This window comes from Somniosus microcephalus, unplaced genomic scaffold (assembly GCF_052327205.1).
Source record: "Somniosus microcephalus isolate GS21.2 unplaced genomic scaffold, FLI_Smic_1.0 unresolved_chr3, whole genome shotgun sequence".
NCBI classification, from domain to species: domain Eukaryota; kingdom Metazoa; phylum Chordata; class Chondrichthyes; order Squaliformes; family Somniosidae; genus Somniosus; species Somniosus microcephalus.
In genome coordinates, this window is record NW_028225181.1 from 28952790 (window position 1) to 28968678 (window position 15889).

A 15889-nucleotide genomic window follows, 5' to 3' on the forward strand; every position below is an offset into this window, starting at 1 on the left:
GGGGGGAAAGGACCGGACTGCAAGAGGGGCTGGGAGGCACGATTTGAAAACCGCTGGGGAGGGCGAACGCAGCAATTCGGCAATCGCCATTACAGCCAGCGGGGGAGAAAGGCAAAACGCGCGAAGCCGCCATTTTCGTAGGCGGGGGAAGAAGACAAGCGCGGGAAACCGCCATTTAAAAAAAAAAAAAAAAAATTCTTTTTGTTTCTCAAGAAGATCGCGAGGATGCCTAAGCGTGGTAACATCAACGATTTCGATCCCGATGTTGAAGATTGGGCCACGTATGTAGAACGCATAGAGATATATTGTAAGGCAAATAAAATATCAGATGACGATAAAGCACTAACCTTACTAAACTCAATGGGTGCGAAGACATACGGGCGATTGAAGCATCTTCTATCACCAGCTAAACAGGCGGATCAGACTTTCGCTAAAATTGTGGCTGTCCTGAAAAATCATTTGAACCCCACACCGCTGATGTTAGCGGAACGATTTAAATTTTATGCGAGAACGCAACTGAAAGAGGAAAGCAACGCGGAGTATTTAATTGAACTGCGTAAGCTAGCGAAATATTGTCAGTTTGGGGAAAGACTGACAGAGGCACTGAGAGACAAATTCGTGTGTGGATTGTCGAAAGAAGGAACACAAAAGCGGCTGCTTGAAGAGAATGATCTTACACTTGATAAGGCTGTCTCTATTGCAGCATCGCACGAAGCCGCAGCGAGAGGCACTGCGGAAATGCAGCTGAAGGCAGCGGTACTCAGCGTAGATCAAATGGCTTCGGGTACAACGGAATGTTATCGTTGTGGGAAGACAACACACGATCAGAACCAATGCTGGTTTAAAAACCAGGAATGTAGAAAATGTGGCAAGCTTGGTCACATAGCTAAAGTATGCCGGTCAGGAAAGAAGACCAGCAACAAAAAGTCACCGCAGGAAAAGTGCAGAAAGGTACATAAGGTGGCTGAGAAGAGTTCGGATGAACAGAATTCGGATTCAGACTCCAACAGCAAGGAACTGGGTAGTCTGAGAATTCACAATGTGAGTAAGGAAGCTGACCGACAAACTATTTGGGTCACACTGCAGATAGCAGGAGTCCAAATGAAGATGGAATTGGACACAGGATCGGCGTTGACGGTCATGAATAAGCAAGATTACAAAAGGTTATTCAAACATATTCCCCTACGGGGTACGAAGATAGTATTGCAGACATACACGGGGCAAAGAGTATACCCCATCGGAAAGATAAAAGTCAAGGTGGTACACAAGGGCAAAGAACACCAAGGAATGGACTTATATGTACTACCTGAGGGAGGTCCACCACTTCTGGGACGGGAGTGGATCAGGGAAATAAATATGGACTGGCACTCCCTAAACGCAGTAACGGTAGATTCCGGAAAAAAAGATGTCAAACCTGAACGATTGTCCAGAATATTGGATGAGGCTAAAGAGGTGTTCCAACAGGGACTGGGAACACTGAGAGGAATTAAGGCAAAAATCAAGATTGCAGAACATGCAAACCCAAAATTTTTCAAAGCCAGACCGGTACCTTACGCGATACGACCTGCTGTGGAAGCTGAGCTGGAAGGGCTAGAACGTTCAGGAGTACTGTCTAAGGTGGACTGGAGTGAGTGGGCCACGCCCATTGTTCCCGTCATGAAGCGTTCATCGAGTAACAAGCCAGGGGAACCGGGGAAGGTCCGCATCTGTGGAGACTTCAAGATCACGGTTAATCCGGTGCTTCACACGGTGCAATATCCGCTTCCGCAGATTGAGGATATCTTTGCTTCATTGTCTGGCGGGAAACGCTTCACCAAGATAGACCTGGCGCAAGCGTACTTACAGATGGAAGTTGAGGAAGAGTCGCGCCAGTATCTCACAATCAACACGCACAAAGGCTTGTATCGATATAATAGACTGGTTTTTGGAGTGGCTTCGGCCCCAGCAATTTGGCAGAGGGCCATGGAGCAGGTATTACAGGGAATTCCAAGCACTCAATGTTACTTGGACGATATCCTGATTACAGGAGATGACGATGAGGAACACCTTGCAAATTTGAAACTGGTGCTCACCAGGTTGAAGGAATATGGCCTTCGAGTTAATCGCCAGAAATGTGAGTTCTTTCAGAAACGGATCTCGTACTGTGGTCATGTCATTGACCAGGAGGGGCTGCACAAGTCACCTGACAAGATCGAAGCTGTTGTGAAGGCTCCCGCTCCGGAAAATGTATCCCAGTTGAGGTCGTTCCTAGGGTTGATTAACTATTACCATAAGTTTCTGCCAAATCTATCCACGGTGCTGCACCCGCTGAATGCTGTTTTGCAGAAAGAAGTACCATGGAGGTGGAGCGAGGACTGTAAGAAGGCCTTTCGCAAAAGCAAGGCATTGATCACCTCAGAGGAAGTGTTGGCTCACTTCAACCCAACACTACCTATTCGTTTAGCTTGTGATGCTTCTCCTTATGGTATTGGAGCAGTACCCTCACACAAGTGGCCAAATGGCTCGGAAAGGCCAGTCGCATTTGCATCCAGATCATTGACCTCCGCTGAGCGCAACTATGCTCAGATAGATAGGGAGGCTCTCAGCCTGGTGTGGGGAGTAAAGAAGTTTAATCATTACCTGCAGGGCCAGAAGTTTACACTGCTGACAGACCACCAGCCGTTGGTATCCATATTCAACCCTAAAAAGGGCGTTTCCATTATGACAGCGCAAAGGCTACAGAGGTGGTCCCTTTTCCTAGGGGCACACCAATATGACATAGAATACAAAGGATCAAAACAGCATGGGAATGCTGACGGTTTATCGCGCCTACCGTTGCCAACGGTAGAAGAGGCGCCTACAGTGGACCCAGTGGAGATGTTCCACTCAACCATAGTGGAATGTCTACCAGTAACAAATTCTACGATCGAAAAGGAAACAAGAAATGACCCGACTCTCTCACGAGTCTACGATTTAACGGTGAAGGGATGGCCAGCACATGGCGAACCACTGTTCCCAGCATTCTCGCAAAGAAGAGAACAGCTGTCAGTGTGCCGAGGAACTTTGATGTGTGGATCCAGAGTGGTGATTCCACCCAAACTCCAGCATAAAGTGCTAAAGGAGCTTCACGAGGGGCATCTGGGTGGAGTGAAAATGAAGAACCTAGCCAGAGCGTTTGTGTGGTGGCCAGGTATCGATGGAGACATCGAAGAAATGACCAAGAGCTGTCTAGGATGCCAGAAGGTCCAAAACGCCCCACCACAAGCTCCTCTACATCCATGGGAGTGGCCCTCATCTCCATGGCAAAGGGTACATATCGACTTTGCTGGTCCATTTATGGACTCAATGTTCTTAATCGCGGTGGATGCACACTCCAAGTGGCCGGAGGTAATAAAGATGTCCTCCACCACCACGGAAAAAACCATCACAGTATTAAGGACCATATTTGCCAGGAATGGGCTGCTGGAACAGATCTGTTCTGATAATGGACCGCAATTTGTGTCCGAAGAATTCAGGAAGTTCTTAAAAAACAATGGGGTTAAGCACTACACGTCCGCCCCATACCATCCCGCCACCAATGGATTAGCTGAAAGGTTTGTCCAGACCTTCAAGAAGGCCATAAAGGCCATGGGTAAGGAAGACATAAATCTACAACATAAGGTAGATAACTTCTTGTTGGCGTACAGGAATGCAACACATGCGGTTACAAACCAAACTCCCGCCATGATGTTTTTCAATAGAAGACTAAGATGCCGGCTGGATTTGATCAAGCCAAACATCAGAAGGGACGTAGAGAACCGGCAATTTCAAGGCATGAATGAAAGGCCAACTAGAACCTTCCAGATAGGTCAACAAGATTTGGCCCGGGACTACTGTACCGAGAAATGGCAGCCTGGAACTATTTGCACACGACTAGGACCGCTGATGTATACCGTGGACATTGGTGAAAGCATAAGGCGCCATGCTGACCAAATCATAGAGTCATCCGAAAAGGGACAACCTACTCCACAACTCTATACGCCTAATGATGAAGCAGCGATACTCATAGGATCTACCTCCGATCCGGTGATACTGGAATCAGATGAACCCGACACTGGCATTCAAGCCGAATCGACCTTGCCAAAAGAACCTACTACACCACCGAAAACGACTACACCACCGAGGCGTTATCCGGACCGAGTCAGGAAGCCTCCAGAGAGACTGAATCTGTGAACTGTTTTTACATGAAGCTGTGTATATATGTTATGATGTTATGTTTAATGGGGAATATATACTGTTAAGCTAAAAAGGGAGGATTGTTGTGTATGTAACCGTTCCACCGTTAAGAGAACTATTTTAAGGGTTGCACTACTTTATCTTGGCTGCTGTATACTGTAATACCGGTGGTGACCACACCGGTATATAAGTGCTGTGTAATGATTTATTGGGCAGTTCCGCCCTGACCTTCGACTAGTAAAGACCTGTTAAAAGTTACTCTTGTGGTCTGTGTAGTAATTCTCATTATAACACACAGACTTAACACTCCTGTTCCTGTGTAACAGGCTCGAGGGGCTGAATGGGCCTCCTCCTGTTCCTGTGTAACAGGCTCGAGGGCTGAATGGGCCTCCTCCTGTTCCTGTGTAACAGGCTCGAGGGGACTGAATGGGCCGCCTCCTGTTCCTGTGTAACAGGCTCGAGGGGCTGAATGGGCCTCCTCCTGTTCCTGAGTAACAGGCTCGAGGGGCTGAATGGGCCTCCTCCTGTTCCTGTGTAACAGGCTCGAGGGGGTGAATGGGCCTCCTCCTGTTCCTGTGTAACAGGCTCGGGGGGCTGAATGGGCCTCCTCCTGTTCCTGTGTACCACGCTCGAGGGGCTGAATGGGCCTCCTCCTGTTCCTGTGTAACAGGCTCGAGGGGCTGAATGGGCCTCCTCCTGTTCCTGTGTAAGAGGCTCGAGGGACTGAATGGGCCTCCTCCTGTTCCTGTGTACCAGGCTCGAGGGGCTGAATGGGCCTCCTCCTGTTCCTGTGTAACAGGCTCGAGGGGCTGAATGGGCCTCCTCCTGTTCCTGTGTACCAGGCTCGAGGGGCTGAATGGGCCTCCTCCTGTTCCTGTGTACCAGGCTCGAGGGGCTGAATGGGCCTCCTCCTGTTCCTGTGTAACAAGCTCGAGGGGCTGAATGGGCCTCCTCCTGTTCCTGTGTAACAGGCTCGAGGGGCGGAATGGGCCTCCTCCTGTTCCTGTGTAACAGGTTCGAGGGACTGAATGGGCCTCCTCCTGTTCCTGTGTACCAGGCTCGAGGGGCTGAATGGGCCTCCTCCTGTTCCTGTGTAACAGGCTCGAGGGGCTGAATGGGCCTCCACCTGTTCCTGAGTAACAGGCTCGAGGGGCTGAATGGGACTCCTCCTGTTCCTGGGTAACAGGCTCGAGGGACTGAATGGGCCTCCTCCTGTTCCTGAGTAACAGGCTCGAGGGGCTGAATGGGTCTCCTCCTGTTCCTGTGTAACAGGCTCGAGGGGCTGAATGGGCCTCCTCCTGTTCCTGTGTAACAGGCTCGAAGGACTGAATGGGCCTCCTCCTGTTCCTGTGTAACAGGCTCGAGGGGCTGAATGGGCCTCCTCCTGTTCCTGTGTAACAGGCTCGAGGGACTGAATGGGCCTCCTCCTGTTCCTGTGTAACAGGCTCGAGGGACTGAATGGGCCTGCTCCTGTTCCTGTGTAACAGGCTCGAGGGGCTGAATGGGCCTCCTCCTGTTCCTGTGTAACAGGCTCGAGGGGGCTGAATGGGCCTCCTCCTGTTCCTGTGTAACAGGCTCGAGGGGCTGAATGGGCCTTCTCCTGTTCCTGTGTAACAGGCTCGAGGGGCTGAATGGGCCTCCTCCTGTTCCTGTGTAACAGGCTCGAGGGGGTGAATGGGCCTCCTCCTGTTCCTGTGTAACAGGCTCGAGGGGCTGAATGGGCCTCCTCCTGTTCCTGTGTAACAGGCTCGAGGGGCTGAATGGGCCTCCTCCTGTTCCTGTGTAACAGGCTCGAGGGGACTGAATGGGCCTCCTCCTGTTCCTGTGTAACAGGCTCGAGGGGGTGAATGGGCCTTCTCCTGTTCCCATGCTCCGACGGCAAAGGCGACAGTTTACACGAAGAACTTAGCCGTTTGGAATCAACTCACCGTACTTTTCGCAGAACAGGTGCAGCCAGTGTTCGGTCGAGTTTCGGAACTGCGTGCAGTGTGTCTCCTCTCTCTGCCTTAGCTGCTGTCGCAGTTTCAGATAGTTTTCGGTGGTATTCTGAAGGGTGTCACGGGCCACTTGCAAATTCTCGGAAGCTCCCACAACTTATAAAAATGAAGAGATATCCATCAGCGGTCTTTCCCCAATGGGTTGGTGACTGACATCGGCCAGTGTGTGTGTGGTACTGAGCCCTAACCCACCTCCCACACACAGAGCAGACAAGGCCAAGGCTCCATAGATACAGAGTATCGCTCCCTCTACACTGTCCCATCAAACACTCCCAGGGCAGGTACAGCACGGGTTAGATACAGAGTAAAGCTCCCTCTACACTGCCCCATCAAACACTCCCAGGGCAGGTACAGCACGGGTTAGATACAGAGTAAAGCTCCCTCTACACTGCCGCATCAAACACTCCCAGGGCAGGTACAGCACGGGTTAGATACAGAGTAAAGCTCCCTCTACACTGCCGCATCAAACACTCCCAGGGCAGGTACAGCACGGGTTAGATACAGAGTAAAGCTCCCTCTACACTGTCCCATCAAACACTCCCAGGGCAGGTACAGCACGGGTTAGATACAGAGTAAAGTTCCCTCTACACTGTCCCATCAAACACTCCCAGGGCAGGTACAGCACGGGTTAGATACAGAGTAAAGCTCCCTCTACACTGTCCCATCAAACACTCCCAGGGCAGGTACAGCACGGGTTAGATACAGAGTAAAGCTCCCTCTACACTGTCCCATCAAACACTCCCAGGGCAGGTACAGCACGGGTTAGATACAGAGTAAAGCTCCCTCTACACTGTCCCATCAAACACTCCCAGGGCAGGTACAGCACGGGTTAGATACAGAGTAAAGCTCCCTCTACACTGTCCCATCAAACACTCCCAGGGCAGGTACAGCACGGGTTAGATACAGAGTAAAGCTCCCTCTACACTGTCCCATCAAACACTCCCAGGGCAGGTACAGCACGGGGTTAGATACAGAGTAAAGCTCCCTCTACACTGCCCCATCAAACACTCCCAGGGCAGGTACAGCACGGGTTAGATACAGAGTAAAGCTCCCTCAATACTGTCCCTTCAAACACTCCCAGGGCAGGTACAGCACGGGTTAGATACAGAGTAAAGCTCCCTCTGCACTGTCCCATCAAACACTCCCAGGGCAGGTACAGCACGGTTAGATACAGAGTAAAGCTCCCTCTACACTGTCCCATCAAACACTCCCAGGGCAGGTACAGCACGGGTTAGGTACAGAGTAAAGCTCCCTCTACACTGTCCCATCAAACACTCCCGGGGCAGGTACAGCACGGGTTAGATACAGAGTAAAGCTCCCTCTACACTGTCCCATCAAACACTCCCAGGGCAGGTACAGCACAGGTTAGATACAGAGTAAAGCTCCCTCTACACTGTCCCATCAAACACTCCCAGGGCAGGTACAGCACGGGTTAGATACAGAGTAAAGCTCCCTCTACACTGTCCCATCAAACACTCCCAGGGCAGGCACAGCACGGGGTCAGATACAGAGTAACGCTCCCTCTACACTGTCCCATCAAACACTCCCAGGGCAGGTACAGCACAGGTTAGATACAGAGTAAAGCTCCCTCAACACTGTCCCATCAAACACTCCCAGGGCAGGCACAGCACGGGGTCAGATACAGAGTAACGCTCCCTCTACACTGTCCCATCAAACACTCCCAGGGCAGGTACAGCACAGGTTAGATACAGAGTAAAGCTCCCTCAACACTGTCCCATCAAACACTCCCAGGGCAGGTACAGCATGTAATGATATCAGCAAATAGTGATGGTATTTGCCTGTTTGATTATTTATGCCTTACCAGCATAAATTGCCTGATTGATTATTTATGCCTGACCAGCAGAGGGCATGTGAGAGACAAGCAGTTTAGTCATAGTTTAGTTTTAGATGGATCTCTAAGATGGTGTCTCCTGTAATGCTGTTAACTGAGTTGAATATACTTTAGATAAAAAGACAAGCTCTTTCATGAATGTGTCGTCATTGAACCCACATACAAAACAATACATGGTGTCAGAAGTAGTGATTGAAAGAGATGAAGAGGAAAAATCTGAAGTTAAATCAGCTCTCCACATATTAGCAAGCCAAAAGAGAACATCGTTACTTACCATTGGAGAATAGCTAACGAAGTGAAAAAATGGAAGGTTTACACCCACTGGCGAAGCTTCAGTTGACAGGTAATGTGGCTGAAAATTGGAGGAGGTTCAAACAACGTTTGGAGTTGTATTTAGTGGCAATCGGAGCTGACAAGAAAAGTGATAAAATGAAAGCGTCAGTGTTCTTACATGTCGTGGGTGATGAAGCGCTGGAGGTGTATAATAACTTCACATTCGCTGCTGATGGAGACAAAATGAAGTTGGATAAAATAATGGAACAGTTTGAGGCCTACTGCATACCTAAACATAACGTGGCATTTGAGAGGCACAGATTATTCACATGTGTACAGAAAACGGGAGAGACTATTGATCAGTATGTGACTGAACTGAGAAACAGAAGCAAAACGTGTGAATTTGGGGGACTGACAGACTTGCTGATAAAAGACAGACTGGTGTGTGGTATTCCAGATAATGGTCTAAGGGAAAGACTGCTAAGAGAGCAAAATCTAGACCTGGGAAAAGCCATAGCACTGTGTAGGGCTACAGAGACTGTGAAGTCGCAGGCAAAGGAGCTGTTCGGTGACAATAGCTGTAACGTGGATGCAGTGAGAAAGAACGGACACAAACCGTTTAACAAAAAGAGCGCCAATGTGAAAAAAGAGGCGTGGCCAGCGAACAAAAATGAAAGGAACAATCGAAAGTCATGTAGTCGATGCGGTACACAGCATCCACCAAAAAAGTGTCCAGCATATGGTAAAACATGCAATAGTTGCAACAAAAACAACCATTATGCCCGTTGCTGTAAGAACCAAGCGCAACAAAGCAAGGTCCATGCAGTAGATGAAAGCGAGATAGAGGAGTTCGATGTGGATGTCGTGTCTGAAAACAAAAAAGAAAAAAGAGACTGGATGTTGACACTAAAAGTGAATGACATACACATTCCATTTAAATTGGATACTGGAGCACAAGTTAATGTGATATCAGAGGCTGATTTTAAGAAAATTAGACCCAGACCAAAGATACATGGAATAAAAGTGAAAGTGACAGGATACTCAGGTACTAATATACCAGTGAAAGGAAGATGCATTGTCAAAGTGACACACAAGGACAGAGAGCACACGCTAGCATTTATCGTGGTGCCAAAGGATGTGCAGGCCATACTAGGTTTAATAGCCTGTGAGAGACTGAACCTGGTAAAGAGAGTCCTCATTGTGGAAAGCAAAGGAGAGACAGTCTATGATGAACTCATGAAAGAGTACAACGACCTATTTCAGGGTCTAGGCTGCCTTCCAGGAGAACACACGATCAGAGTAGATAAAAGTATGCCAACGGTCATACATCCATGCAGAAAAGTTCCGTTTGCTCTTCAAAAGCAACTGAAGGCAGAGTTGGACAGGATGGAAAGCCTGAACGTGATTCAGAAGATAGATGAGCCAACTGAGTGGGTGAGTTCCCTCGTCGTTGTGGACAAAAAGAATGGAAAGCTCAGAATTTGCCTGGATCCAAGAGATCTAAACAGAGCAATAAAGAGAGAGCACTTCAAGCTTCCTACACGTGAGGAAATCATGTCACAGTTTGCAAATGCAAAGTATTTCAGCAAGTTAGATGCATCATCAGGATTATGGCAGATGAAACTGGACGAGGCAAGTTCAAGACTGTGCACGTTCAACAGTCCATTTGGCAGATACAGATTCCTAAGGTTACCATTTGGCATTGCCTCAGCTCCTGAAGTGTATCACAAAACTATCCATATGATCTATGAGCACCTGGAGGGAGTTGATACATTAGTGGATGACATCATAGTATGGGGAACCACGAGAACTGAGCATGACGAGAGACTGAAAGAAGTGCTGGAAGCAACAAGGAAAACAAACCTGAAGCTGAATAGAGAGAAATGCCAGCTCGGGGTGACAGAACTGACATTCGTGGGAGATATCCTCAGCAGTGAGAGCATCAGACCAGATCCCAGAAAGGTGTCCGCCATTGAGAATATGCCAAAGCCACAATGCAAAAAGGACGTGCAGAGGTTTAATGGAATGATCAACTACATGGGTAAATTCATATCCAACCTCTCAGAAAAGATGGCGCCACTGAGAAGACTAACTGAAAAGAACATAGAATGGGAATGGAATCATGAGCATGAGAATTCATGGAGCGATCTAAAGAAACTGCTCACAGAGGAACCAGTTCTGAGGTTTTATGACCCAGCGAGACCCATCAAGATATCATCAGATGCATCACAGAGTGGGCTCGGTGCCGTTCTTCTGCAAAAATATGACTACTGGCAACCTATTGCATATGCATCGCGCTCAATGACAGACGCGGAGACGCGATATGCTCAAATAGAAAAGGAGCTGCTCAGCATCACATACGCCTGTGAAAGATTTCACCAGTTTGTGGCAGGACAAGCAATCAGTGTAGAGACTGACCATAAGCCCTTGATTGCATTGTTCCAAAAGCCACTAAATGGATGTCCGCTTAGAATACAAAGAATGATGATCAGGCTGCAACGCTATACACTGAATGTTGCGTACACACCGGGTAAGCTGATGTATACAGCAGACACGTTGTCCAGAGCTGTTGACCCAAGTGAGCCCGCAAACACCACAATGGATGAAAAAGTGAACGCCTACGTGGACATGATCACAAGTGCACTGCCCATAGCAGATGCAAAAATGGAGCTCATAAAGACTTAGACAAACAAAGATGAAACAATGAGACGACTGAGGAAAAGCATCTTGGATGGATGGCCCAACATGAAGCAAGACTGCTCACCTGATATAGCAGAGTACTGGAACTGCAGGGCGGAACTATCAGTGGTCGAAGACATCATCTACAAAGGAAGTAAAATAGTTATCCCAAAGAGTCTGAGAAAAGAGATGCTAAAAAGGATCCATGGAGGACATCTGGGAATCGAAAAGTGTAAGAAAAGAGCACGAGAGGTGATGTACTGGCCACGAATCAACCAAGATGTGACAAATGAGGTGTCAAACTGCACAATATGCCTGAAATATTGAGCAAGCAATCCGGTAGAACCACTAAAGCCACACCCAGCGCCAGACAGACCTTACCAGAAGGTAGGCGCTGACCTATTCGTATGTCAAGGGAAGGACTATCTTGTAGTCACAGACTATTACTCCCTGTATCCAGAAGTTTGTAGACTGTACACCACCACTGCAGATGCTGTGATAACATGTATGAAAGCCATATTCTCCAGACATGGCGTGGCAAGCGAGGTCTTCACAGACAACGGACCCCAGTTTTCCAATGCAAGTTTCCGACACTTTGCCAAAGAGTGGGACTTTGTCCACACAACGTCAAGTCCTCACTTTCCACAGCCCAATGGACTAGTGGAAAAATCGGTCCAGACAGTGAAAAGACTGATGTACAAGGCAAAAGACAGTGGAACTGACTTCTACCAGAGCATGCTTGTATACCGCACAACGCCGCTTGAGTGTCGTATGTCACCAGCCCAACTCCTTATGGGACGTCTGCTAAGGTCAAACCTACCCATCCCGGAGAACCTCCTGAAAACTAAAGAGGGGGAGAAAGTGAGGAAGTTCAAAGAACAACAGAAAGAAAAGCAAAAGTACTACTATGACAGAGGAACACAAAACCTACCTGAACTCCACACTGGTGACCAAGTAAGGTTCAAAGACAAAACAAACATATGGACTCAGAAGGGAACTGTCCTGAGTGAAGTTCAACCAAGATCATACACCATTCAGACAGATGAGGGTGCTGTTCTGAGAAGAAATCGTCGGGATCTTCTCATGGGACCAGCCACAGCAAGTCAAAAGACTGATACTGTTGAACAACCTGATCACACAGCAGGTCAAAAGACTGAGACTGTTGAACAACCTGATCACACAGCTGAGAAACCATTATCTGAGGCAACAACTCAGATTCAAGGACAATCAATCAGAAAATCCTCAAGACGCGTGAAGCCTCCTGAGAGACTCATTGAGCAAGTTTAAGGACTCTTGTTATAGAAGGAAGTAATGTTATCTTATTCTCTCTTCAAGTTCTAGTGTATTTTCATATTTGATGTGAACACACAAAGCAAGGTTAAAAAACCTTGATAATGATAATGATAATGTAAGTTCATTAAGTGTTACAGTTAAAATGCAGAGTAATACAAAGAAAACATGTTGTTAGATAAAAGTAAAATACATTTGTTTTAAGAAAGGGAGATGTAATGATATCAGCAAATGGTGATAGTATTTGCCTGTTTGATTATTTATGCCTTACCAGCATATTTACCTGATTGATTATTTATGCCTGACCAGCAGAGGGCATGTGAGAGACAAGCAGTTTAGTTTTAGTTTCATTTTAGATGGATCTCTAAGATGGTGTCTCCTGTAATGCTGTTAACTGAGTTGAATATACTTTAGATAAAAAGACAAGCTCTTTCATGAATGTGTCGTCATTGAACCCACATACAAATCAATACACAGCACGGGTTAGATACAGAGTAAAGCTCCCTCTACACTGTCCCCATCAAACACTCCCAGGGCAGGTACAGCATGGGTTAGATACAGAGTAAAGCTCCCTCTACACTGTCCCATCAAACACTCCCAGGGCAGGTACAGCACGGGTAAGATACAGAGTAAAGCTCCCTCTACACTGTCCCCATCAAACACTCCCAGGGCAGGTACAGCACGGGTAAGATACAGAGTAAAGCTCCCTCTACACTATCCTATCAAACACTCCCAGGGCAGGTACAGCATGGGTTAGATACAGAGTAAAGCTCCCTCTACACTGTCCCATCAAACACTCCCAGGACAGGTACAGCACAGGTGAGATACAGAGTAAAGCTCCCTCTACACTGTCCCATCAAACAGTCCCAGGGCAGGTACAGCACGGGTTAGATACAGAGTAAAGCTCCCTCTACACTATCCTATCAAACACTCCCAGGGCAGGTACAGCACGGGTTAGATACACAGTAAAGCTCCCTCTACACTGTCCCATCAAACACTCCCAGGGCAGGTACAGCACGGGTTAGATACAGAGTAAAGCTCCCTCTACACTATCCTATCAAACACTCCCAGGGCAGGTACAGCATGGGTTAGATACAGAGTAAAGCTCCCTCTACACTGTCCCATCAAACACTCCCAGGGCAGGTACAGCACGGGTTAGATACAGAGTAAAGCTCCCTCTACACTGTCCCATCAAACACTCCCAGGGCAGGTACAGCACGGGTTAGATACAGAGTAAAGCTCCCTCTACACTGTCCCATCAAACACTCCCAGGGCAGGTACAGCACGGGTTAGATACAGAGTAAAGCTCCCTCTACACTGTCCCGTCAAACACTCTCGGTGGGGTACGGTGTTCATGCAACATGTAATCCAGTGAATGGGAGGTTGAAAATGGAGAATCAGTTGAAAGTATAACCAGGTCCTCAGTCTGAAACGCATTGTGAACCAAATAGGTCCAAAATCAGGGTTCAAAAACTGTGAGCACCAATTCTTGGATTGTCATTAAGAACCGCAACTGATTCACTAATGCCAATTTAGGGAAAGGAAACCTACCGTCCTTACCCGGTCTGACTCCAGGGCACACACACCAATGTGGCAGGCTCTTAACAGCCCCTCTGAAGTGGGCACTGGGGTGTATCACAAACTGGCAGCATCAGGGGAGGGGCGAGAGGGAGGGAGGGAGGGGAGCGGGAGGGAGGGAGTGGAGGGGAGAGTGAGGGAGGGGAGAGGAGAGGAGAGGGAGGCAAGGAGAGGGAGGCGAAGGGAGAGAGGGTGGGGAGAGAGAGGGGAGAGGAGAGAGAGAGTGAGGGTGAGGGGTAGGAGGGGGAAAGAGAGGGGTGAGAGGGAGGGGAAAGAAAGGGGAGGGAGGGAGGGAGGGAGGGGAGGAGAGGGGAGGGAGTGGAGGGAGAGGGAGAGACAGGGGAGGGAGGGGAGAGACAGGGGAGGGAGGGGAGGGAGAGACAGGGGAGGGAGGGGAGGGAGAGAGGGGAGAGGGAGGGGAGAGGGAGAGGGGAGAGGGAGAGGGAGGGGAGAGAGAGGGGAGAGAGAGGGGAGAGGGAGGGGAGAGGGAGAAGGGAGAGAGGGGAGAGGGAGGGGAGAGGGAGGGGAGAGGGAGGGGAGAGAGGGGAGAGGGAGGGGAGAGAGAGGGGAGGGAGAGGGGAGGGAGAGGGAGAGGGAGGGGAGAGGGAGGAGAGAGGGAGGGGGGAGAGGGAGGAGAGAGGGAGGGGGAGGGGAGAGGGAGAGGGAGAGGGGAGGGAGGGAGAGGGAGGGGAGAGAGGGAGGGGAGGGGAGAGGAGGGGAGGGGAGGGGAGAGGGAGGGGGAGGGGAGGGGAGGGAGGGGGAGGGGAGAGGGGAGAGGGAGGGGAGAGGGAGGGGAGGGGAGAGGGAGGGGAGAGGAGGGAGAGGGGAGAGGGGAGGAGAGAGGGGAGGGAGAGGGGAGGAGAGGGAGGGAGAGGGGAGAGGGAGGAGGGAGGGAGGGAGGGGAGGGGGAGGGAGGGGGAGGGAGGGGGAGGGAGGGGAGGGAGAGGGGAGGGAGGGGAGGGGAGGGAGGGGGAGGGAGGGAGGGGGAGGGGAGGGGAGGGGGGAGGGGAGAGGGGGAGGGAGGGGAGAGGGGAGGGGAGGAGGGGGGAGGGAGGGGAGGGGGGAGGGGAGGGGGGAGGGGAGGGGAGGGAGGGGAGGGGGAGGGGAGGGGGAGGGAGGGGAGGGGTGGAGGGGTGGGGAGGGGAGGGGAGGGGTGAGGGGAGGGGAGGGGTGGGGAGGAGGAGGGGTGGGGGAGAGGGGAGGGTGAGGGTGGGGGAGTGGGAGTGGGGGGAGGGGAGGGGAGGGGTGGGGTGAGGGGAGGGGTGTGGGGTGGGGGAGGGTGTGGGTGGGGTGTGGGGAGGGTGTGGGTGGTGGGTGTGTGGGGGGTGTGGGGTGTGGGGTGGGAGGGTGGTGGGTGGGTGTGGGTGGTGGGTGGTGGTGGGAGTGGGGAGTGGGTGGGTGGGGTGGGTGTGGGTGGGGTGGTGGGTGAGTGTGGGGTGTGGTGTGGGGTGGTGGTGGTGTGGGGGTGGTGTGGGTGGGTGTGGGTGGTGGTGTGGGTGAGGGGTGGGGGTGTGGTGGGTGGTGGTGTGGGTGGTGGGGTGGTGGGTGGGTTGGGTGGGTGGGGGTGGTGTGGGGTGTGTGGGTGGGGGTGGGTGTGGGGTGGGTGGGTGTGGTGGGTGGGTGGTGTGGGGGTGGGTGGGGTGGGGGGTGTGGGGGGTGGGTGTGGGTGGGGTGTGGGGGTGGGGTGTGGGTGGTGGGGTGTGGGGTGGGTGTGTGGGTGGGGTTGGTGGGTGGTGGGGTGGGGTGTGGGTGGGTGGGGTGTGGGGTGTGGGTGGGGTGGGGGGTGGGGTGTGGGGTGGGTGGGTGTGGGTGTGGTGGTTGGGTGGGTGTGGGTGGTGGGGGTGGTGGGTTGGGTGGTGGGGGGTGGGTGTGGGTGTGGGGGGTGGTTGGTGGGGTGGGGTGGGGGTGTGGTGGTTGGTGTGGTTGGGGTGGTTGGGGTGGGTGGGGTGTGTGGGTTGGGTTGTGTTTGTGGGTGTTGGGTTTGTGGTGTGGGTGGGTTGGTGGGGTGGGTGTGTGGAGTATTGGG

At 50.9% G+C, this 15889-nt stretch overlaps 1 protein-coding gene across 1 annotated transcript in view; it reads right to left on the reverse strand.

Annotated features, from left to right (window-relative positions):
* Positions 1–15889, reverse strand: part of LOC147091334 (C-type lectin domain family 4 member E-like) — a 46547-nt gene that overhangs the window by 28226 nt on the left and 2432 nt on the right. The window contains exon 2 of the mRNA XM_085976507.1: positions 6123–6287. Within this exon, the coding sequence (XP_085832633.1) occupies positions 6123–6287 (165 nt within the window). The remainder of the gene's footprint in view (positions 1–6122; positions 6288–15889) is intronic.